The sequence below is a fragment of the Hyperolius riggenbachi genome, chromosome 11 (genome assembly GCF_040937935.1).
Source record: "Hyperolius riggenbachi isolate aHypRig1 chromosome 11, aHypRig1.pri, whole genome shotgun sequence".
Lineage (NCBI taxonomy): Eukaryota > Metazoa > Chordata > Amphibia > Anura > Hyperoliidae > Hyperolius > Hyperolius riggenbachi.
This window is the reverse complement of record NC_090656.1, coordinates 128,502,833-128,525,442: the sequence shown is the minus strand read 5'-3', so window position 1 is coordinate 128,525,442 and position 22,610 is coordinate 128,502,833. Positions and strand designations below refer to the sequence as shown.

Sequence of the window (22,610 nt, the reverse complement as noted above, 5' to 3'; positions counted from 1 at the left end):
CAATTAGCCCTGGCCCCCCGCTGATGAGGACATCCGAGGCAATTAGCCATGGCCCCCCGCCGAGGAGGACATCCGCTGCAATTAGCCATGGCCCCCCGCCGAGGAGGACATCCACTGCAATTAGCCATGGCCCCCCGCCGAGGAGGACATCCGCTGCAATTAGCCCTGGCCGCGATACATGGAGGACAGCCGCTGCGGCTTCCGAAAGCAGGCATGGAAGAAACATGGGGATCATTGCGGGCGGCCACATTGACGGTATCAAGGCGGATGGTTGGCGGCATGGGCAGCGGTGTGATGTAGCAGATGATTGAGCTTTTGGTTTGCTCCACGCCACCAGAGACCCTCAGAGGGAAATAGTAAGCAACGATTTATGTATTTTGCAATATGTATACCACTTTTTTTTGCTACCTTCGGACTATAAGATGCAGGGACTTTTTATCCCCACTTTTGGGGGAGAAAAAGTGCGTCTTATAGTCCGAAAAATACGGTATTTGTTCAGGGTTTATGGCTATGACACAGGATCAGGTGGGCTGCCAGGCAACTGGTATTGTTTAAAAGGAAATAAATAAGGCAGCCTCCATATCCCTCCCAACTCGGGTTCCCTTTAATGTGTACCGGAGATAAACTGGAGAAGAGCATTTTTACTTACCTGGGCTTCTTCCAGCCTTCTGTAGTCCTTTAGCTCCCTTGTGCTCTCCAGGTCCCCTCAGTCGCGCTTCTGTCAGACCCATAAAGTAGGCAACTCGGCTCAATCATGGACTACTGCATCGTAGGAGCTGTCAGACTACAGGAGGCTGGGGGAAACTCCAAGTAAGTAAAAATCCATTACTCCATTCATCTCAAGTTTACTTTAAGTAGTCTCAGTCCAATATAAATAGATGCTAAAATAATGCAAACCTTTGCTAAAGGCTGTTATTTTTCTGTAATGTTAAGCTGAGGTGAAGGCAGCAAAATCCTTAAAAGGGGAACTACCAGGCACTACCATAATAGTACCCCATGCTGATTGGGCCCAATTATTTCTTCAACTGTTCAGGCACGATAAACTTACGTAGAGTTCACTGTGAAACATCTCCATTCATATACCGGTAATTAGATCTCTACTTTATGAGCTCTTTATAGGACCAGTACAGCAAAATGTAAGCAGTTAAAATTTACAGAACCGTCACGTTTTGGACTGGTCCATCTGCTCATAACGGATTATTTTTGTTTGTTTTCAATAGCAATCCCTGAACAGCAGTTTGCTCAGTCCAACTGCAAAAATAGTGTGCAAGCAAGTAGGAAGGCTGGCTGATATTTTACTACTTTGGCAGTTAGACTTAGTAACTGCAGCTCGGGAAATGCTTTTGAAAACAAGGGAACCCTAAATATTCCCCATGAGGAGATGGGCTAGTCCAAAACTTGTCAGTTCTATCAGATTTTAACTGCTAATGTTTTTCACTGTAATGGGCCCTTTATTAAGCAGTTGGTTTGTTTCTCACAGTTACACCTGTCAGTTATGTTCTGCTGTCTGTGTCCCCACCATAGAGATTCCTATTACCTCCTTGTTAGCAGAGACAGAAATAGAAACTGTTTTAATAGTTAGGGGGAAAAAGGTATAAGCTCGATCTACATAGTGTATTTATTGCAGTAAGTGTAGTATACTACTGATTGCAATCCATGAGACAAGATGTGATGATCAATCTCCTTAGCCAGTGCCTAGACAACATAAAATCCTGAGAGTGGTTTTATCAATTCTCTCTGTGGAAACCCAAAGTAAAGATTTTGGATGATATTCCACTTGAATTGAATCAGTCCTACTTCAGGTCCAGCGTGAGAGTCCTTCAGGTACAACCTGCAAAGTGCTGTTGATTTTAACGGAAGAATGCAGCAATGGTGAATATTTCCAGGACTACTTCCAGACCATAGAAGACCAGCAGAATACCATTGATAATGAGATCTGCCCTCAGGATGTATGTCTCCCATACCAGGAAATATACAGACAGAAGGACATTGCCTACAGTGAAGAACAGACTTGATCCTAAGGGAAGCTGTTCTTCTGTCAAATTTCCCATCATACCTGAAATCAAATAATAGTGTGACTATTATAATCCAGTGCTTTCTGCAGCATCAAAATCACTAATATCTTAAAGAACCACTATGACCAAAAAGTAACATTTGTGCCAATGTAACCATACATATAAGGTGCTTGTGTGTCTCAGAGAACATTGTACTGTTAACAACGTATTTGCTATGTAGCTGTCTCTTACAGTAGGTATTTTTAATCTGACAACTGTAAAACTCTTACTGACAGGATTTGGACTAGACCATCTCTGCATGGGGGATTATCAAGGCTCCCTTTATGCTTTTCAAAAGCACTCCCGCGCAAGAACCTACACAAAGATGCCAGCCTGCCTACTTATGGCACACTATTCTAGCTGCTGGACTTTGTATCTGGCATCCAGGGAGTATGTCAGAAAATAAAGGAAATAATCCATATTTTAGATGGTCCAGTCCAAACAATGCCAGCCAAGAGATTCAGAGTCATCAGATCATCATTGCTAGTGTAAGTGACAGCTACAAAGGAATTAAGTAATTTACAGTGCATTCACTTGGGTATAAATGTCTATATGTGTACATATACTTAAAAGTGGATCTCCAGCCTCAAAGAAAAAAAAAAACTTGCAGCCTCCTTGTAACAGAAAGTTATATTTACCTGAGAAGCCTTGTCCCGTGAAGCCGTCCCGAAGACCCCCGCATCATCTCACTTCCGGTGCCTGGCCCCGCCTCCCCTTTCCCCAGAGAAAAACGCCAAGCTATTTACGGCAGTTGGTCCAGGCACCGGAAGTCAGATGATGCGGGGGTCTTCGGGACGGCTTCACGGGACAAGGCTTCTCAGGTAAATATAACTTTCTATTTTAAGGAGGCTGCAAGCTTTTTCTTTGAGGCTGGAGATCCGCTTTTAAGTCATGGTGTCAAGTAGAGTTTTTGTTTCATTTTAGTTTTATTCATTAGACAAATACTATTTTTTTTCAAGTGTTAGTTTTTACTTTCTATCAGGAAAAAGAAAAATGATTTGGTGTGATGACCTTGCTTTCCAAACATCATCAAATGTTATGGGTAAACTTGTACAGAGTCAGTAATATTGTAGGATTACAATCAGGTGTATGTTTAATCAGTTATACCAAACACGTGCTAATTATCATTCTCCTATGTAGGTTAAAATGCAGTCTTTAATTGAAACAAAAAAATGATGCGTAGGAGACTTCCAATTGGGTGAGGAACAGCCAAAGGAACAAAGTGAGAGTCACAGATGATACACTATGGCAATACTGAGCACAGCAACAGGACGCAAGCTACTACATCAGCAATGCTCCTCCCAGGCAAAGATTTACAAGCAGACTGGGATTTCAAGACTCACAAAAATTATCTCTCCTTGTAGTTGAGTTGGAAAATAAGTAACGTGAGATAACGTAAGAGAAAAGCTTTCTCGATCAACTGCTTTGTTTATTATAATTGTTGTACAAATTGTAGCTTAGAATAATAAGAATTTGGCAGCTCACCCAGATATAGCCGTACAGACTCGATTATCGCCATAAGGAACAGCAGACCAAGATCTAAAGCCAAGTTAGAGTCAGGATAACTGAAGACCTGGCCTGCAAGAGAGACACAGAGGTGAAAGGCTGGACAGAAAGAAAACTTTAGGTCATTGTTCAGTAGGAAGCAACTTGTTATATACGGTAATACTGAGACCATTATTTATTACACAATGGCCTAATTTCTGGTAGGTTTAGCATCCATTTTATCATACATTGTATTTTTTTTCTTTAAAATTATTTTTATTATTATTTTAACAATAATAAAAACAAACAGTAACAAGACAACAAGACAATGTTAAAGAAATCTGTACCAAATGTCCCGCAGAATAATAAAGCACTTCCAACATCATACACGGTATTTTACAGCATGCGGTAAAAGCAGTTTGCTATTCTGCTAGATTTTAGTCACAATGGACCGCCTAATTTACCGAATGTGGAAAATTAGGTAATAAATTGTGCGGTATTTTGGAATATTTTACTGAAAATCGGAATTCTCATGAAAAATAGGGGGCATGTTAGCACATAATTTACCAGTTTATCAGTTTAAGGCCTGCCTGTACCTGGCAGTAAAATCAATTTGTGTGCAATTTGCAGCTTTTAGTGGAGTTCCTGTTACTGTTTTAGTGGAGTTCCTATTCAGTCTATGTAATAAATTATTATTATTTTATCGGGGATGCCTATAATAAAATACACATGATTTAGAGGCTTGCAAGTGCTCCGGGCCAATTTATTTTAGAACATTTTTTTCTTTATTTATTTGTTACCTTTTTTTTGCTTCTAATTAGTACTGCTGTAATGTGTATTTATGGCCACTCGTCACTAGGGGGCAGTGTGAGAAAATAACAGAGAACTTCTGCTTTTAGTTTCTATATGTTCTGCTAGGAAGAAAGATCAAAGCATTTAAAGAATTTACAGCACAATAAGTTCTGCCTACTGAGGTCAAAATCAGTGCATTTATCTCAAATGATAGAACTCTATTGAAGCTGCTAATGGGTTAGGGGCAGTTGCACACATGGTGTGGCATTACTGCATAATTACCTATATTTTTTTCCCTTGGGCAAACTGCGCCAATAGGGAAATCACTGTGACCCTACCCCCGAACATCTACGTTAGTGAAATAGAAAAAACCGAGAGCCCAATATGGTGTAGTATGTTAAAGACAATTGGTAAGTGGTTTAGTGAGAGAATTTATACTCGCAAACATGGGTTACCATTCAGGCAACCACTATGAAGGCAGGTGAGGAGATTAGACCTGTCCTCACTCAGGATTAAGAAGTCGCTCTCTGTAGTAAAGAAACAAGAAAGGGGGTAGCACTTTCCTCCACCAGGAGTGGACACAGAGTATTTGTATGTAGAACAGAGGCGCCAGCAGGATAAAAGTCAATAACACTTTTAAAAATTGCTTGGAGGAAGTGGTGGGCTTGCCTCCCAAAAGCAGACACGAGATCCTGTCTTCATATAAATCAATACATTTATTATACAGTACCCCAAAAACAGTGCAACGCATTTCGCAGGCCCAGCCCGCTTCATCAGGCAATAAAAGTGGGGACAAAACAGAATGTCAGCAATAGCAGGTGTAGGCTACACCTGCTATTGCCGAAATTCTGTTTTGTCCCCACTTTTATTGCTTGATGAAGCGGGCTGAGCCTGCTATTGCGGAAATTCAGTTTTGTCCCCACTTTTATTGCCTGATGAAGCAGGCTGGGCCTGCGAAACGCATTGCACTGTTTTTGGGGTACCGTATAATAAATGTATTGATTTATATGAAGGCATGATTTTGTGTCTGCTTTTGGGAGGCAAGCCCGCCACTCCTGCTGGTGCCTCTGTTCTACATACAAATATCTACGCTAGTGAGGACCCCCTCAGTCATGTGCGCACACACATGGGCAGGAAGCGCGTCACGTGTTTTTGCGATATGTGCATGTGCGCGATATGTGCAGTGGCTGGATAGTGTAATGGTTAAGGGCTCTGCCTCTGACACAGAAGACCTGGGTTCAAATCTCGGCTCTGCCTGTTCAGTAAGCCAGCACCTATTTCAGTAAGGAGTTTCTTGGCAAGTCTCCTTAACACTGCTACTGCCTACTGAGTGCGCTCTAGTGGCTGCCTCGCAAGTGCTTTGAGTCCGACAGGAGAAAGGCGCTATACAAATACTGCAATTATTATTAATTATTATTGGTTCTGCGTTTACCATGCGCTATCATGCTGTGTCAGCCAGACCACATCACGTTGCACCGCAGTTACTGTCTCACAGATTGTAATGTCCACTGCGGCAGGGGAGAGTACTGCAACATAACACTGTTAGTGTAAAAGGATCCTTAAAGTTACACACTATTTAAACCTGAATACATAAGTGAAACAGCTAGGGGCTATGGACAAAGTCCACTGAAAACTGACTACTTAAAGAGACACTGAAGCGAAAAAAAATTATGATATTATGATTTGTATGTGTAGCACAGCTAAGAAATAAAACATTAAGATCAGATACATCAGTGTAATTGTTTCCAGTACAGGAAGAGTTAAGAAACTCCAGTTGTTATCTCTATGCAAAAAAGCCATTAATCTCTACGACTTTCAAAGTCGTGGAGAGGCCTGTTTTCTGACTTTTATTATCTCAACTGTAAGTGAACAGTTTTCTTTTTATCTGCCAGAGGAGAGGTCATTAGTTCACAGACTGCTCTGAAAGAATCATTTTGAATGCAGAGTGTTGTGTAATCTGCACATATTAGAGAATGATGCAATGTTAGAAAACACACATTGGCTTCAATTCATCAAGCATTACCGCATTCGGTAATGCTGAAAACAGCTGACTTAACGAAGCACTTTAGAAAATGTTAATTCATCAAAGCTGTTACCGAATGAGAAGCTGAAATGACACAGCAATGAGATAAATTACCGACATGTGCTCAACAAATGTTAATTCATCAAGGTTCCCACATTCGCTAACACATTCGGTGTTTATCTCAAGCTCTCCCCTGTCGTTACAGGCTTCGTTACAGGCTTCGAAAGCCTTCTGTGTGAATGTTTTCATGATTAGCAGGAGCAGGCAGCCAATAGAAACAGCCCCTGTTCTCCTGCAAGTGCCGCTGATAGGTCACACAGGCTTCTCCACACAAGCTTTCAGACCCCCCAAGCAGTGAGCAGAGAGAACGGGTCAAAATATATCCCCAGATTCCCTTCGGTGGTGTAACCCTTTCAGGCCCTGTTTGATAATGCAAAGATGCTGGTGGTGAAATCACCAAGCATGGCATTTGTAATGTCTCCAGGAAGTTCATCTACGTTGTGGCAAATAAATAAAATGTTAAGAAAGACTGATCGACAGATTCAGAGCAGCAGAGGCAGTATAAATAACAGTAACTATAACACCTTTACATCACAAAGGGATGTCTGGATGCCTTCTATTGTTATCAGCTTGTAACAACACACGGACATTCCAAGCTGCTCTGCACCACTCTGCAGTTATCGAACAGCCTTTGATGAATTGAAGCCTAGTAGTTCGGTAACTTAACGAACCTCTACCACACATGGGAAAATATTGATGAATTAGCACAGTGAAGTGTAAAATACTGAATGCGGTATTTTAAGGACTGGGGTTTTGTTATCGAACACCCTTTGATGAATTGAAGCCTATATACCTGAAAATAAAAATATGAGAATATTTTCTTTGCTGCTAATCTTCTAGTAATTATTCATAGTACACAACCAATTAATTATATCATATATATTTTTTCGCTTCAGTGTCTCTTTAAGTGTACACATTTCCTTAGGACCACACTTTTGTTTACTGCTACTATTACTGTGTGTAATTGAGCTGTGACACTATTATAGTACATACTGTATATATTATACGTAGTGTGTGAGGAAAATAATAATGCAGTACATAGAGTGCAGCCCATGGCTTGCCTTCCACAACATTCAGGAAACTTTTAGGTGCCTTGCCAGCATATATGAAATAATCCTGTGTGAATGTTTAATATTTGCATGTTTAATTACTCCAGGTGTTTACTTACTTTTATAAATGATCATAAGAAGGGAAGCAAGAAAATAAAACACATAGTACATAATATTGATGTATAGTAGGATCTGGAGGGGAACAGATGACAACTGTTAATTATTATTAAGGAATCAAAGAAATATAATGCATAGATGAAAACATCCCTTTTCATAAAAGTATCTTTTAAAATATCTAATTCCACTTTTGATTTTTACCCTAAACTGGCGAAATGAAAGTGGTAAAATATGGCAAAACTGACAGACAATGCACCAGAGGTTGTGAAAAATACAAAAGTGGAGCTATTGAACTGAGAGGATGAAGTAACTTTATGCCCATGTTTCTTTATCAAACGTATCTCAACACTCTACTCCTTAGAGTCCAATGGCTACCAAGCATATCTGTTCTGAAGCAAACCTGAACTGAAAATAAAATTAAGAGATAATTAATCATTTGAGTCTGAAGCTCACACTTTTGGTGCCTGCAGTAGGTGGCGTCCTCGTCAGTATAGTGCTCCCTGATGCTTAGATTCGGCACACTTGGCAATAGATTTTTTGGAAGTCGGTAAGCGGCTGTACCGCGGTATTGCAATCAGGAAGTGATGATGGGAATGCTCCAGCAATCCCTGAGGACGGCGTAATTGCCAGAACTGGTCGGAATGAACTAGAGAGTGGGCGTCTCCAAATTTTTACTTACCACTTGCTTTGAAGATCTACCAACATTTCAGATGCTAAACTTAGCATTTATAATGTTGCTATATTACTATATAAGGCTTATATAGCAATTTACCAACATTATAAAGACAAGTATACTATATTTGTCTTATACTGTATATAGTAAAATTTAGCATTTGAAATGTTGGTAGATCCCTCGGCACTCTGAACTGCACCACAACCATAGACACACACACACACACACACACACACACACACACACACACACACACACACACACACACACACACACACACACACACACACACACACAGTCACAGAATCCTCCCTTCCCTCTCCCCCCTCAATCCTTTCTCCAGCCCCCCTCCTGACCACAACCACCACAAAAAATAGAGTCAAGGAATCTCCACCCCACCCCCCCCCCCAACATCAAAAATATGTGCCCACCTAGAAAAGAAAGCCGTTCTGTCCCCTTGTCGCTCTCTGAACTCACTGCACACCACACAAGATGGCGACGACTTATGTGTTAAATCCCCGAAGAACTGCGGGACCTGGGGGTGTGTGGCCACATTGGTGTGCACTTCTCACACAGCCTGGAGGGGAGGAGATGCTTTCTCATCATTTTCTCCTCTCCCCTATGGGCCATGCATCTCCCCTTCAGCAGCACGTCTCCTCCTTCCTCATTGATGCGGCTAGGCATCAAATTCTGACCGCCGCAGCTACTAGGCAGCAAATTGTGACACCCACGGGTACACAGTGGTAGCAAAATTTGACAGCTGCAGCTACGCGGAAGTAAAATTTGACTGGACGTGGCCACGATCTACTCAAGAGGCGGTCGTGATCTACTGATAGATTGCGATTGACCTATTGGGCACTCCTGAATTAGCACAAGTGGTGCATTAAGGCTTGCTTATGTTGATTGGGTCCCTGTTGTTCAGAGTGTGTCTGTTTTTTATTTGTGCAGTTGTTTGAATAAATAGATGTTGTTTTGTACCCCTGGACGCTGATCAATGGGCCAGATTTATCAATACATTACCGACAGTTTTTTCTTCTGAAACTGTTCTAACCAGCAGGGAGAACAGCTCTGCATGATAATAGGAACCTTCTTAAATCCTAGGTAATCGCGGTAGTTTAGCGTGAATTTCTAGAGCTTCACTACAGTTAAAGTGAACCTCCAGACTAAAAATCTACTCAGCAGAACTGAAAAGGCTTGGTGTTTCTTTAACAGTTTCACAGCATCAGAACTTTGTTTTTCTTACCAAAGCATCATTTTTAGCTGCATTTTTACCTAAGCTCCACCCATCAAAGAAAAAAAGCCCAGGCTTTTTTCCCTGATGCTGTGCAGAGCATGATGGGATTTCCTATGTTGTTGTTCACATTGCCTAGCAACTGGGAGAGGTGCTCAGGACACAGGACAGTTGGAACTGTGTCTCATGCTCCCTGTCACCTCCTTTCAACCAAAAAGATGGCTGCCATCATGAAGTGTGGGTAAGAGATTATATTACCTATCTATTTTAATTAACATAACTAATATAACTTAATGACAGTATGTTTGTTTAGGGTGGAGTTCCTCTTTAAGAAAAGTGCAAATCTGTCCCTAAACTGCTGCAGATTAAAAAGTGCTTAATAGCAGTTCTCCAGATAGTGCAGAGTGCAGACTAGACATGATTTGTGAGGTGCTGAATTCCACCTCAGAGCCTGCTGGTATCAATACAGCAGATGTATTGGTTACCTCAGCAACAGCAATTTCCCTCACACACTGCACTGTCTGAGAGACCTTCCTAGCTCCTCCTATTTTACAACAGTTTAAGAAGGAATCTGCACTATCTAGTGATTTCTTAGGATGTCTGAGACAGTTCTGCAGGGATTTCTCAAAATCTACCAATATGTTGTCTCAGACATTGTTGACAAAGTTCCCCCAGTGCTTTTATTCACATTTGGTGACAGCCACCTTGTCCATGAGCACTGGGTATCTGCAGGAGGTTACATAGCAGCTGCACAAGAGAAGAATTACACACTATTGCGAGTGCTGAGCTTTTTTGGGGGAACAGTATAGCTGCTGTCTGGGCTTTACAAGCAAGAGATGTGACTGACAGCTGTTAGAACTTTAATTCAGTTATGTGGGGAATAAAACAACACATACAGCACAAGCTTGACAGTTCATCCCCCAGTGTGGCAGCTTTGCATGCGTTTTAGAAGTGATATCAACCACTTCTTATTTCCAGCACAGATTAGCACTGGATTTGCACTGTTCTAACTGTACGACATTTCTAGAAATTCATGCAAAACTAGGGCAAAAGTCTTCTTATTTTGTAGGAAGAGAATTTACGCTCAGAACACATGCAGATTACAATTCTGATGGAATAGATCGGAAATAAGAAGAAACAAATGTTGTCATTGCTATGAAAAATCTGGCCCAGTGAGTAGTGGTAATAAGAGGGATAGATTTAGTTGTAGCGGTAGTAGACGAGTTAGTGTAAGTGTGTAAGTGTAGCGTCAGTGAGTAGTGTTAGTAGGAGGGATAGATTTAGTTAGCAGTAGTAGAAGAGTTAGTGTAAGTGTAGCGTCAGTGAGTAGTGGTAGTAGGAGGGATAGATTTAGTTAGCAGTAGTAGAAGAGTTCGTGTAAGTGTAGCGTCAGTGAGTAGTGGTAGTAGGAGGGATAGATTTAGTTGACGCGGTAGTTAAAGAGTTAGTGTAAGTGTAACATCAGTGAGTAGTGGTAGTAGGATGGATGGTTTTAGTTGTAGTGGTAGTAGGAGGAATAGTGTTAGGTGTATTGGGAGAAGGCAGATTAGTGTTAGGTTTAGTGGGAGTAGGAGGGTTAGTGAGAGAGAAGAGATCAGGAGAAATTTGGCACAAGCATTGCGTTTTTACCTTAATAGTATAATATTGGTTTGGAGGTGGAAGCATGGGGATACTTCGGGGTTTACATGACAGACCTCTACACATCATACTATGTCCCGGATTGACTTTCTTTGCCTCAGGAGAGGCCCTCCTGGACATAGTATCTATTGAACGTCTCCCCTGGGCACTTTCGGATCATGCGCCCCCAGCCGCTTGTTTTGGCGATGGGCAGTAGGAGTGGGGTCTGTACCTGGGGATTGTCAGGTTATTGGGTTAAGGACATGGAGGTGCATATACAGGTAGAGAGGGAGAGGTCTATATTCTGGGAAGTTAAAGAGGAACTTCAGCCTAAACAAACATACGGTCATTAAGTTACATTAGTTATGTTAATTAAAATAGATAGGTAATATAATCTCTTGCCCACCCTGCTTTAAAAGAACAGGCAAAGGTTTGTGATTTCTTAAGGACATCTTTTTGGTTGAAAGGAGGTGACAGGGAACATGAGACACATTTCCAACTGTCCTGTGTCCTGATCACTCCTCCCAGTTGCAAGGCAATGTGAGTAACAAAATGGGGAAGACGAAAGACTGGCACCAGATGAACCAGAGGCAATGAGTACACCGGATCCTGTACCAATAGCTAGGACGTGCTCTCAAGAACATACATTAGCATGATAGGAACAGAAAAATGGAGGCACTGTTGAAGCAGAAAAATGGTACCTTTAATCCACGGTGGAACAGACAACGGGGTTCACAGTGGGGGTGAGGGGGTGCCTGACAGCTGTTTCGCTAAGAAAGCTTCTTCTTGCCTCTGAAGAAGCTTTCTTAGCGAAACAGCTGTCAGGCACCCCCTCACCCCCACTGTGAACCCCGTTGTCTGTTCCACCGTGGATTAAAGGTACCATTTTTCTGCTTCAACAGTGCCTCCATTTTTCTGTTCCTATCCTGCAATGTGAATAACAACATAGGAAATCCCATCATGCTTTGCATAGCATCAGGAGAAAAAAGCCTGGGCAGTTTTCTTTGATGGGGCGGAGCTTAGTTAAAAATGCAGCTAAAAATGAGACTTCTATAAGAAAAACAGAGTTCTGATGCTGTGAAACTGTTAAAGAAACACCAAGCCTTTTCAGTTCTGCTGAGTAGATATTTATTCTGGAGGTTCACTTTAACAAAGGTTCTGCCACCCACTCTATAGTTTGGGGAGCCTCTAAGGCCTTTTTCAGAGTTTCCTATAATTCTATCATCAGAAGAGTGAGGGAAGCTAGAAAAGCACGCTTAGTATGCGCACAGAATGAGGCAGCGGAGCGGGAGCTGGAGTTCTACAAAGATCAATCCACTGATAAATGGAAAACAGCTCAAATAGTGTCAACTTAATAGAAGTTGAGCTGACAAAAAAAGAGTCTCCTTGCAAAGAACCATCGAATTGTTGAGCAAGGTGAACAACGTGGTAAACTTCTTACTTGGATGGCTAAAGAGCAGCAGGTTACAACGAGTATTCCTTGTATACGGGATCCGGCTGGGGCTGAGTTTGGCGATCCAGGGAATATAAATTGGATTTATGCAGAATTTTACCAGCTCCTTTATTCCTCCAGGGTTACATATGATATGGCTCAGTTAGGGTCATATTTGGATGGAATTTCTCTCCCACGACTGACAGATGACCAGATGATGGCTCTGGATGTGGAGGTGACCCCAGAAGAGGTTGAGGGTGCTATACTGGCTATGCAGAACGGTAAGACCCCGGGGCCGGATGGCATCCCGGTGGAATATCATAAGCAATACAGAGATATAATTAGTCCAAATTTGGCTGATTTGTATAACCATATGTTGAATAACCGGACAATTCCGGACTCTATGCGGGAAGCACTGATTATTGTAATACCAAAAAAGGATAAAGATCCCCTGTCCTGTGCATCCTATCATCCCATTTCTTTATTGAATGTGGATATACAAATTTTGGCCAAAATATTATCTAAAAGAATGAAATCGGTCATAGAATCACTTGTCCATCAATACCAGACAAGTTTCATGCCAAACGGCGGTACGGACATCGACATTAGGAGACTATACAGAAATATATATACCACACATGACAATGCTAGAGATAGAGTCATTGCGACCCTGGACGCAGAAAAAGTGTTTGACTCTGTTGAGTGGCCGTACCTCTGGGAAGTTTTGAGAAGGTTTGAGATTGGGGAGAAGTTTGTCACTTGGGTTAAGATGCTGTATCAGTCCCCAATAGCTTGGGTTCGAACAAATAACAAAAAATCTGACCCCTTTTTTTGGAGCGGGGCACCTGTCAGGGTTGTCCGTTGTCCCCCCTTTTGTTTGCATTGGCGATTGAGCCATTGGCTGTTAGAATTACGGGGGAGGAGGGGATCGGAGGAGGGGATCAGAGGACTGATCAAGGAGAAGTTGGAGGAAAAAATTGCACTTTATGCGGACGATATGCTCCTCTTTCTTCAGGACTCTGGTCCCTCCCTCCAGAAGGCTCTGGCGGTTATGGGCCAGTTCGGTAACTTTTCAGGGATTAAGATAAATTGGGATAAATCATTCTTTTTCCTATAGATAAAAATAATACACTTCAGGCCGACTTAGCGGGGATAAGACAGGTATCTAGCTTTAAATATTTAGGTATTGTTGTTGATCACATACCAGAGTCATATTTCCCTCAACCTACAATCAATTATAGATGGATACTACAGGAGCTGCCGTCTATGGATGAAACTACCTATGTCAGTCGTGGGAAGAGTAAATGTATTTAAAATGCTTTACCCCCTAAAGTTTAATCATATCTTTCGCCAATCGCCAGTGTGGATTCCCCGGTCGATATCCCGTAGAATAGATTCTATAACGTCTGATTTTATCTGGGCCGGTGGTACTCCGAAGCTGTCACTGGAAGTGCTGTGCCTTCCGATTAAAGCGGTATTGTCACCAGGGGCGCCTCTAGCCATTTTGTCACTCCAGGCGAGAAAACCTGTGGCGCCCCCTCCCCCAATGCGTCAGCGTTTCACCAGAAAATAATCGTAATGCAGCAGCATTTCACCAGAAAATAATCGTAATGCGTCACCGTTTCACCACAGTCAGTGACATGACTATGTACTCTGTAAAGTGCTGCAGAATACAGTAGTCAGTGCTATATAAATACATAATAATATGGTAGGCCACTAGACTATGGTAGGGATTACATTGTGAGCGCCTCTGAGGACAGTCAGTGACATAACTATGTGAAGACAGAGACATGATAACAGCACTATGAAATTAATGCACTATAATCTTCAAGAACCTGAGCTGAAGCTCAGAAATAGATACTTAGCCAAAGAGAGGGAAGCCTCAGGATCGTATTGAGGTTTTGAGGCTTACCTCAGCGTCGTCTCCTCTCCCACTACCCAGTGCAGACTCCCTCCACATCGGGGCTGCACTATTCTTCTGTGACGAGCACGGCTATGCGTGTGCAGCTCCACCTTACTGCACATGCGTGACGGCTGCGCTGATGCCAGAAGAGGAAAGCAGCTGCGCATGGCAAAGGGGGGGGGGGGGACCACAGAACGCAGAGGGAAGCCTCAATAGAATCCTGAGGCTTGCCTCTCTTTAGCTAAGTATCTTTCTGAGCTCGAGCTTCAGCTCAGGTACACTAATACAGGACAATAAAGGCCCATACACACGTCTGATTTTCGCAAACGACCTGTCGCTTGGACGTCAAATTGGGTGTGTGTACAGTCTGTCGTTCAGCTGATAAGACTGGACTTGAGGGACCGCTTGGTGGATCGCTCAGGTCCAGTCTTATCAGCTGAACGACAGACTGTACACACGCTTGATTTGACGTCCGAACGACCGATCATTTGGACGTCCAAACGACAGGTCGTTTGCGGAAATCAGACGTGTGTATGTGCCTTAAATAAGTTATTTCATGAGATAAAGGAAAGTGAGAAAAAGTGAAAGACACAGCAGACTGGGAGAGAAGGCAGGTAGACAGAGGGCAGTAGGAGATGGCAGAGAAAGATGCAGGAAAGTAGGAGAGTGTCCTAAGAGTGGTGAGGTAGAGGAAAAAGATTGGGGAAAAAATAGGAGGGAGAGATGGCAGAAAATGGAGAGTCAGAGTGAATGTGGGAGAGAAAGCTGTCTCTCACCACAGGTGGTCCTGTTTGACAGGGTCAGATTGAAGCATTGGGAGGGGGGTACATAAGTAGGGTGGGAAGGGGGTACATAGGGAGGGAGGAGGGGTGGAACATATGGAGCCAGAGACTAGCAGGACAGTCACAGGGAGTTCAGACACAGCATCGTTTTAGCCAGCTATCACTACAGTGCATGTAAACAATGAATGTACCTTATATGGTGCTTCCCTGCTCCTGTCACTATGGCTGCCATCATTGTCACCAGGATGCATGCAGAGAATAGCTGACCAGATGCAGGACACACACAGCTGATCTCTCCCCACCTCCTGACATCATGCTCACCGTGCAGCTCTGTCCCTCAGGCAGCCCTGTGATGGCATCTGTGCATGGCTGATCTCTCCACCACCTCCTGACATGCTCCCCGTGCAGCTCTGTCCCTCAGGCAGCCCTGTGATGGCATCTGTGCATGGCTGATCTCTCCACCACCTCCTGACATGCTCCCCGTGCAGCTCTGTCCCTCAGGCAGCCCTGTGATGGCATCTGTGCATGGCTGATCTCTCCACCACCTCCTGACATGCTCCCCGTGCAGCTCTTTCCTTCAGGCAGCCCTGTGATGGCATCTGTGCAAGTCGTCACTGATGCCTGGAACTTTCAAATTCCCGGGGAATGAGAGGGGGCGGACACACAATCAGACATAGAGCAGGCAGCTCTCTGGTGCTCTGTGTGCCACATCCTTCCCCCTGGGCGGAGCAATGGCACTCCCTCGTTCCTGGCTGTCCTCCGATGATGCGAAGGGGGTGGGCGGACTTCTCCATGCAGCCGGGCTGGCCGACTCCTTCTCCCTCCATCCATTGCCGCTTGCCTTCTGAGCAGCCGGCAGATAATACCGCTGAGCTCCCGCGACTTAAAGGGGCCATGCCGAGGGAGCATAAAAGGCAAACAATTGCGCCTTTGAACTGGATGGCGCTGTAGGCCAATTGCTGTAGTGCCTGTGCCCAAGGGCGCCCCTGATTGTCACCATAAAAATCAAATTTCAACAGCAACTGGTCTGAGTGTATTAAAGGAGAACTGTAGTGAGAGGGATATGGAGGCTGCCATATTTATTTCCTTTTAAGCAATACCAGTTGCCTGGCAGCCCTGCTGATCTATTTGGCTGCAGCAGTGTCTGGATAACACCAGAAACAAGCATGCAGCTAATCTTGTCATATCTGTCAGAATTGTCAGAAACACCTGATCTGCTGCATGCTTGTTCAGGGGCTATGGCTGAAAGTATTAGAGGCAGAGGATCAGCAGGATAGCCAGGCAACTGGTATAGCTTAAATGGAAATAAATATGGCAGCCTCCATATACCTCTCTCTACAGTTCTCCTTTAAGTGATAAAGATCCTAATCCTGCATTCAAAACTTGCAAAACTTTTTCTGCTGTTATGGTTTGTAGTTATCGCATACTTTAGGAGCACTGGCCCTAGTGCCAAACAGTGCCAAAGAGTTGAATGCTGGGAGTTCTTTTGAATGCTGAGAGTTATTTTTATCTATAATATATTCCTCCTCTTCCATTTATTTCCCTGCCTAGCTGATCACTTGTGTTTACAAGCAAGGCTGAGGTGACTCAGTGATTGGATGTGTAAATAAAAAAAGACTCTGGGAGGAGGGCAGCTAATGAATACACAATGACCAAGAGAAAGGAGGGGGGAAAACAAGATTCAGGAAGGATATGATGTCAGCATTAGCTTGGCAAGATGGCCACAGCCTAGAATAGGATTTTCTGCTCTTACTTTGTAAAATTCACAGGAATCATTACGTGGATAGCACAATACATCTGTTATGTAAGTAGAAGGAGGTCAGCATGGGTGTTGCTTGTTCTTTAAAGGGGAACTTCAGCCTAAACAAAAATACTGTCATCAAGTTACATTAGTTATGTTAATTAGAATAGATAGGTAATATAATCTCTTACCCACCCTGTTTTAAAAGAACAGGCAAATGTTTGTGAGTCATGGGGGCTGCCATCTTTGTCATGGGGGCAGCCATCTTTTTGGTTGAAAGGAGGTGACAAGGAGCAGGAGACACAGTTCCAACTGTCCTGTGTCCTGATTACCCCTCCCAGCTGCACACGCTAGGCTTCAAATGTCAAATTCAAAATGTAAAAAAAAAAAAATTGCACCAAAACAGCAGAACGAGAACAACATCAGAAATCCCATCATGCTTTGCACAGCATCAGGGGAAAAAAGCCCGGGCAGTTTTCTTCTGTGCAGCTAAAAATGAGGCTTGTATAAGAGAAACAAAGTTCTGATGCTGTGAAACTGTTAAAGAAACACCAGGCCTTTTCAGTGCTGCTGAGTCGATTTTTAGTCCGGAGGTTCACTTTAATAGAGGGGGGTTGAAGCTGCAGTAATGGGTTCATATGAAGCCCTTGCCGGCCTCCCGTATTGGGGTACTGGTGGGGACACGAGGATAACACCTTCCATGCAAGCCCTCATAAAGGCCTGGGTAGCTGCAAAGTTAAAGTTTGCTGGCCCAAACTCTATGTCTCCCTATACTCCCCTTTGGGGAAATCCCAACCTGAACCATTTTTTGGACATTCCAGACCCGCATCTATGGACCCGAAAGGGGATCACTCAGGTAGCACAGATAGCTCCCAGAGGAAACCTCTTACCCTTCTCTCAGCTAAGTGCCAGATTCCAACTTCCTAATACGATGTTATTTAGGTATTTTCAGTTACAACATGCCTGGACAACACAGTTCCCTGGGGTGTGGAATTGGGATTCAGATAGATTGGAAAACCTATTATTTTCACATAAGGCTGCTAGCTTATTATCTGCAGTATACGCCACTTTGATGCCTTCTACCACTTTAAGGCTTACAAAGGCTCGTATAAAATGGACTGCAGACATTAGCCCCATCTCAGGTTTGGAATGGGTGGAGGTGTTGGAGGGTATGATTGAGGTGTTGATTTCTGCAACAGATAGGTATGCACATTTGAAATTGATATACCGGGTCTATTATACCCCTCAACAATTACATCAATATTATCCAGATAAGTCTGGTTGGTGTCCGAAGTGTAAAGTTGCTAAAGGGGATTTCTTTCACATGCTACGGAGTTGCCCATGTATTGTCAGCTATTGGACGGACTTGGCCAGAACTATGACGGAGGTGATGGGTGAGAGGATAGTAAGGGATCCAAAAGCTCTTTTACTTTATACACTAATTCCACCCACTCCTCTCATTGCATCAACTTGGTCTAGATTATGTGCTTTTATGGGAGATGGGAAATTGTCAGTAGATGGGGTAATTAAACTTTACCCTCAACTTCTTCATGGTCTAAAAGGTTAAACAAAGCAATGGTTTGGTATAAACTAACTTATATTAAGCGTGGTGGTCTACACAAATTTCGATTGATATGGCAACAATGGATAGACTATGCTGACTCACATGATGTGTTGGAATAGCTTTAGAGAGGGTGGTCTCATTATGTGTGCATGTGTATGTATACAGTGTGTATATATATATATATATATATGTGTGTGTGTGTGTGTGGGGGGGGGGGGTTGTTCGGTTGCTTTGTATTGTTTATGTTTTCTAAAAATTCAATAAAAATGTTGCACTAAAAAAAAAAATAGTATAATATCGGTAATACAAACTCTGCACAACTTTTATTTATGACGATCTTCATCTCCTCTGGAGAGATTTCACCTGATACTGTCATGAGGGGAATTCTACCAGTTGAAAAGCAAAACAACAATAAAAGCTTTGAAGACATTCTAACCATTTGCTAAATTATATAAAACTTAGATCATACTTGTGGCTTTAGTTGGGCTTTAGGGCTGGTTCACACGGACGTCTGCATGGCGTCGCGTTTGGGGGCATTGCGGCGGCTGCGCGGTCAGGCTTTCAGCAGCCTTCGCGTCGCGTTCGGATGCGGTCGCGTTTTTTCTTCCCCTAGGGGGACATTAGCCGTCGCGGTTGGCCGCTCCTGGAAGCTACATGTAGCTTCCAGGGCGGCCACGAACGCAAGCGAAAATCGGGACCCGAACGCCGCGTTCGTGTAAACGCGTGTAAAAGCTCGGTGCAAACGCTCCCATTCACTTGAATGGGAGCGTTGTTTAACGCGACGTTCCGAACGCTTGCGGTAAACGCTCTGAACCAGCCCTAATCACAAGCCTCCATTGTGAGACACAAATGAAACAATAAAAAACAAACTGAAAACAAACAGGTACAGAATATGTAAAGTGTAAAGGATACAACCAAGGCGCTCTTCCCTGCATATAAAAAACAACAACAATTAGTTACAAAAATATAAAAATGCATAATTCATCAACAATATACAGCATAAATAATGTCCTTGCCGAATAAGAGCCATTATATAGATTTGCATTATAGTAAAATATGATATATACACCTACCAGATGTTCTTTTGGTGTTTTCAGAATTTTATATAAAAAAATACCAGCAAATGGGTGTCCTTTAGTTTTATAAAAGTTTGTAAAAGTGATAGACAGCTAAGTGGGAGATAGAAATGAGTGAGAAATGGGAGGGCAGAAAAGAGGTATTGGGCTTGATTTATCAAGCTGCACTGCTAAAGCAGCACAGCATAATGGGCTGTAGTGCGCTCGCTGCCATGTCAGGAGAGTGCCTTCCTTAGTTATGCGCATTGCTTCCTTAGCAATGCACGTAACATTAACTGCGGGTAGTCCTGCTCCTGTGAATTACTGCTACCGCAATGTTATTTAAATTAACACAGTAGCGGTCACGATTGAACTATCGCGGTTTCTGAAAACTCACAGGAGCAGGATTACCCACGATAATGTTACGTGCATTGCTAAGGAAGCAATGCATGTAAAGGCCCATACACACGGGCTACAACTGTTGCTGGAAACACATGGCGCGCGCATGTTGCGGCAACAGGTCCTCAATGTGTATGAGGCGCGCGCAAGCAACTGTTGCTAATCAGAGCTGTCTCCAGGCGATGGAGGTTGCTGTCGCTAGTCCGCGTACTCACGCGGACTAGCGACAGTTGCGGCGGGGGGGCAGCGGCGACTGTCGCCATGCGATTGAAAGTTTCAATCGCATGGCGACATAGCGACGGGCGACAGTTCGGGGGCGCGCGGGCGTGCGACGGCCCATACTCACGGGCGACCTGTCGCCGCAACACGCGCGCGCCGCGTGTTGAGGCGACAAAAGTCCCTCGTGAGTATGGGCCATCAAGTCGGTGCAGTCGTGTGTATGCTAGTCTCTAGCAACTCTTGTGAGTCCGACAGTTCGTGAACCTGCAAAAGAAGTTGCTGAGCAACAGTTTCCACTATGTTACAGACAGGTTGTTGCCGCGTGTATATAATCGTTGCTTGTATACAACTGTCGTTGCTGGAGACTTTCAACTGTTGCTTGTCTCCATGCAACTGCATCATGTGTATGTAGCTTAACTAAGGAAGGCACTCTCCTTACATGGCAGCGAGCGCTGCTATGGTGTGCATAGCGCGCACTACAGAACATTAAGCTGCGCTGCTTTATCAGCGCAGCTTAATGATTCAAGCCCATTGGCCTGTTTAATTCACTTTTTTCTCCTACGTTTTCTCCTAGGAGATAATGTTTCATCTTCTGTTTAAAATAACTTTTAAAGTGCTCTGCAACTGAAAAAGTACCAAAAAGTGAAGGAATACTGTCAAACACATAACATATCCTAGAAGACATGCAAAACAAAAAGAGACACATAAGCAATATTCTCTGCAAACAGGTGAAAGTGCGCCTGTAATATATCTACACTCAGAAGCTGATAGATAACCAGATAAGGCTCTAATTTGGGGGGCCTCTAGTAACTATGGCAACGCGTCTAGCACGTACCTCTTCTGTACAGCGCCATGTTGCTGAGCACTTCGCGTATTCTCGGCAATCTCCGACGTGGACTCGATGCAGAACACCCTCATGAGCTTGTAGTGGCCATCTTTAGTCAGGGCAATTGTAACATTTGCAACTGTCTCCTATTTTACTGCTGCCTTTTAATCGACACCCGGCATTTTATAACATCCATTCTGGGGTTTGATCCCATAAGCAAGTAGAAATATAATTTATGGTTTCACTTCGGGGAAGCGTGACCTTCTATAGTCGGCACAAAGCACTCTGCACATGCGCAATAGCTGTCGGCTCTCGGGGGTGTAGAAGGAACTCCGTAGCCATCTTCGGCGGCAATCGGCTTTTCTCGGTGGTTTTCGTGCACGGGCCTGAGACACGTCTGAGAGTCGCTCGGCGTTCGGGAATTTCCGTAGCCCATCGGGTGTTTTCGCACTATTCCGGTTATTGCTTATCCTTTCCGGAAAGGCAGATCGGTTGTTGCCGAGGTTCACTTTCGGGTGTTTCCGGAAAGTCTATTCGGCTGTTTCCGGAGAGATGGATGAGGCTCAGGCTTCCCGGCTCGGGTTATCGGAAGCGGCAGCGGCGGTGGCAGCAGTGGCGGCAGCAGCTGTGCGGGACAGGCCAGAAGTGACCTCAGTCACCGTTATGACTGGGCCTGATGGAAGGAGCGCTGCAGGGAACGGCTATACAGGTGAGGGCTGGTGCAGTACAATAATCTACCCACTAGGTGGCTCTGTTCTCGGCTGCATTTGTTGATGTAATACCTACGCTTGACGCTATGTGGTGCTACTGCTGCAGTTTTGTGATAATGCATGTACAGTATAATATTCTTACTTCAATTGCATATCTAAAGTTTATTTTGCTTATGAAGGTTCTTCCTTATCTAGTTCTGAGTAACTTTTATGGAACATGAAACAAATTCATGTAGTCATATTATTATTATTATTTTTTTTTTTTACATAATTGAAAATATTTCACCACTAGATTGGTTAGATTGTGGAAGAGGGTTATCTGAAGTCTACGCTCATAGATACAATTTATATGAATTTTCGGTACTATTCCGTTAGCTGGGCGCAACTGAGCTAAGTAATGTACCGATTCATGTTTTTACTGGTCGGAGTTAATTTAATTAAATTAAGCCGGCGGCAATGTAACAGATGAAGCCGCCGGCTTCGGCTCTCTCTCCTCCCCCTGCCTCTCTCCTATACAATACTGGCAGCCGGGATCATGCATGTCCCCCCCAGAGTCATTTGGGAATCCTGCCGTTCGTTCTTGCAGAGCGGGTGCTGGCAGAAGCAATGTCTGCAGCCTCCCCACTCTGCTTGTTTCTTGCGACGAACGACTCTCGGGGACACGCGTGTCCCCCGGCTGCCAGTGTTCTATAGGTGAGAGGCAGGGGGAGGAGAGGAGGCAGAGCCGAAGCCGGCGGCTTCATCTGTTACATTGCCACCGGCTTAATTTCATTCCATTAAATCACTTTTGATACATTTGGCCGCAGCGATACGGACAGTAAAAACATGAATCGGTACATTACTTAGCTCAGTTGCGCCCGGCTAACGGAATAGTATCG

The 22,610-nt window shown here is 43.8% G+C and overlaps 2 protein-coding genes across 3 annotated transcripts in view; one reads left to right on the top strand and one right to left on the bottom strand.

Annotated features, from left to right (window-relative positions):
* Positions 1-1,569: 1,569 nt before the first annotated feature.
* TMEM80 (transmembrane protein 80) lies at positions 1,570-21,707 on the bottom strand. 2 transcript variants are annotated; one of them, XM_068261309.1, is made up of 5 exons: positions 21,032-21,707; positions 19,436-19,452; positions 7,583-7,676; positions 3,540-3,632; positions 1,570-2,056 (listed from the first exon to the last, which is right to left on the bottom strand). In XM_068261309.1, exons 1-5 carry the CDS (start codon positions 21,048-21,050, stop codon positions 1,851-1,853), a joined length of 429 nt encoding a protein of 142 aa, XP_068117410.1. In that variant the 5' UTR covers positions 21,051-21,707; the 3' UTR covers positions 1,570-1,850. The 2 variants fall into 2 exon arrangements, with proteins under 2 accessions (XP_068117410.1, XP_068117411.1); XM_068261310.1 differs by lacking the exon at positions 21,032-21,707 and adding an exon at positions 19,597-19,795.
* The window catches only part of DEAF1 (DEAF1 transcription factor), a 72,199-nt gene continuing 70,909 nt past the window's right edge, over positions 21,321-22,610 (top strand). Inside the window, exon 1 of the mRNA XM_068261307.1 lies at positions 21,321-21,731. Within this exon, the coding sequence (XP_068117408.1) occupies positions 21,575-21,731 (157 nt within the window). The 5' untranslated portion in view covers positions 21,321-21,574. The remainder of the gene's footprint in view (positions 21,732-22,610) is intronic.

What these genes read in the sequence shown, in the direction of transcription:
- TMEM80 (XM_068261309.1), bottom strand. An exon ending in TCTTATGATCATTTATAAAA is followed by an intron (nt 3,633 to 7,582) that starts GTAAGTAAACAC and finishes TCTCTCTTGCAG; the next exon opens with GCCAGGTCTTCAGTTATCCT. An exon ending in GTCTGTACGGCTATATCTGG is followed by an intron (nt 2,057 to 3,539) that starts GTGAGCTGCCAA and finishes ATTTGATTTCAG; the next exon opens with GTATGATGGGAAATTTGACA.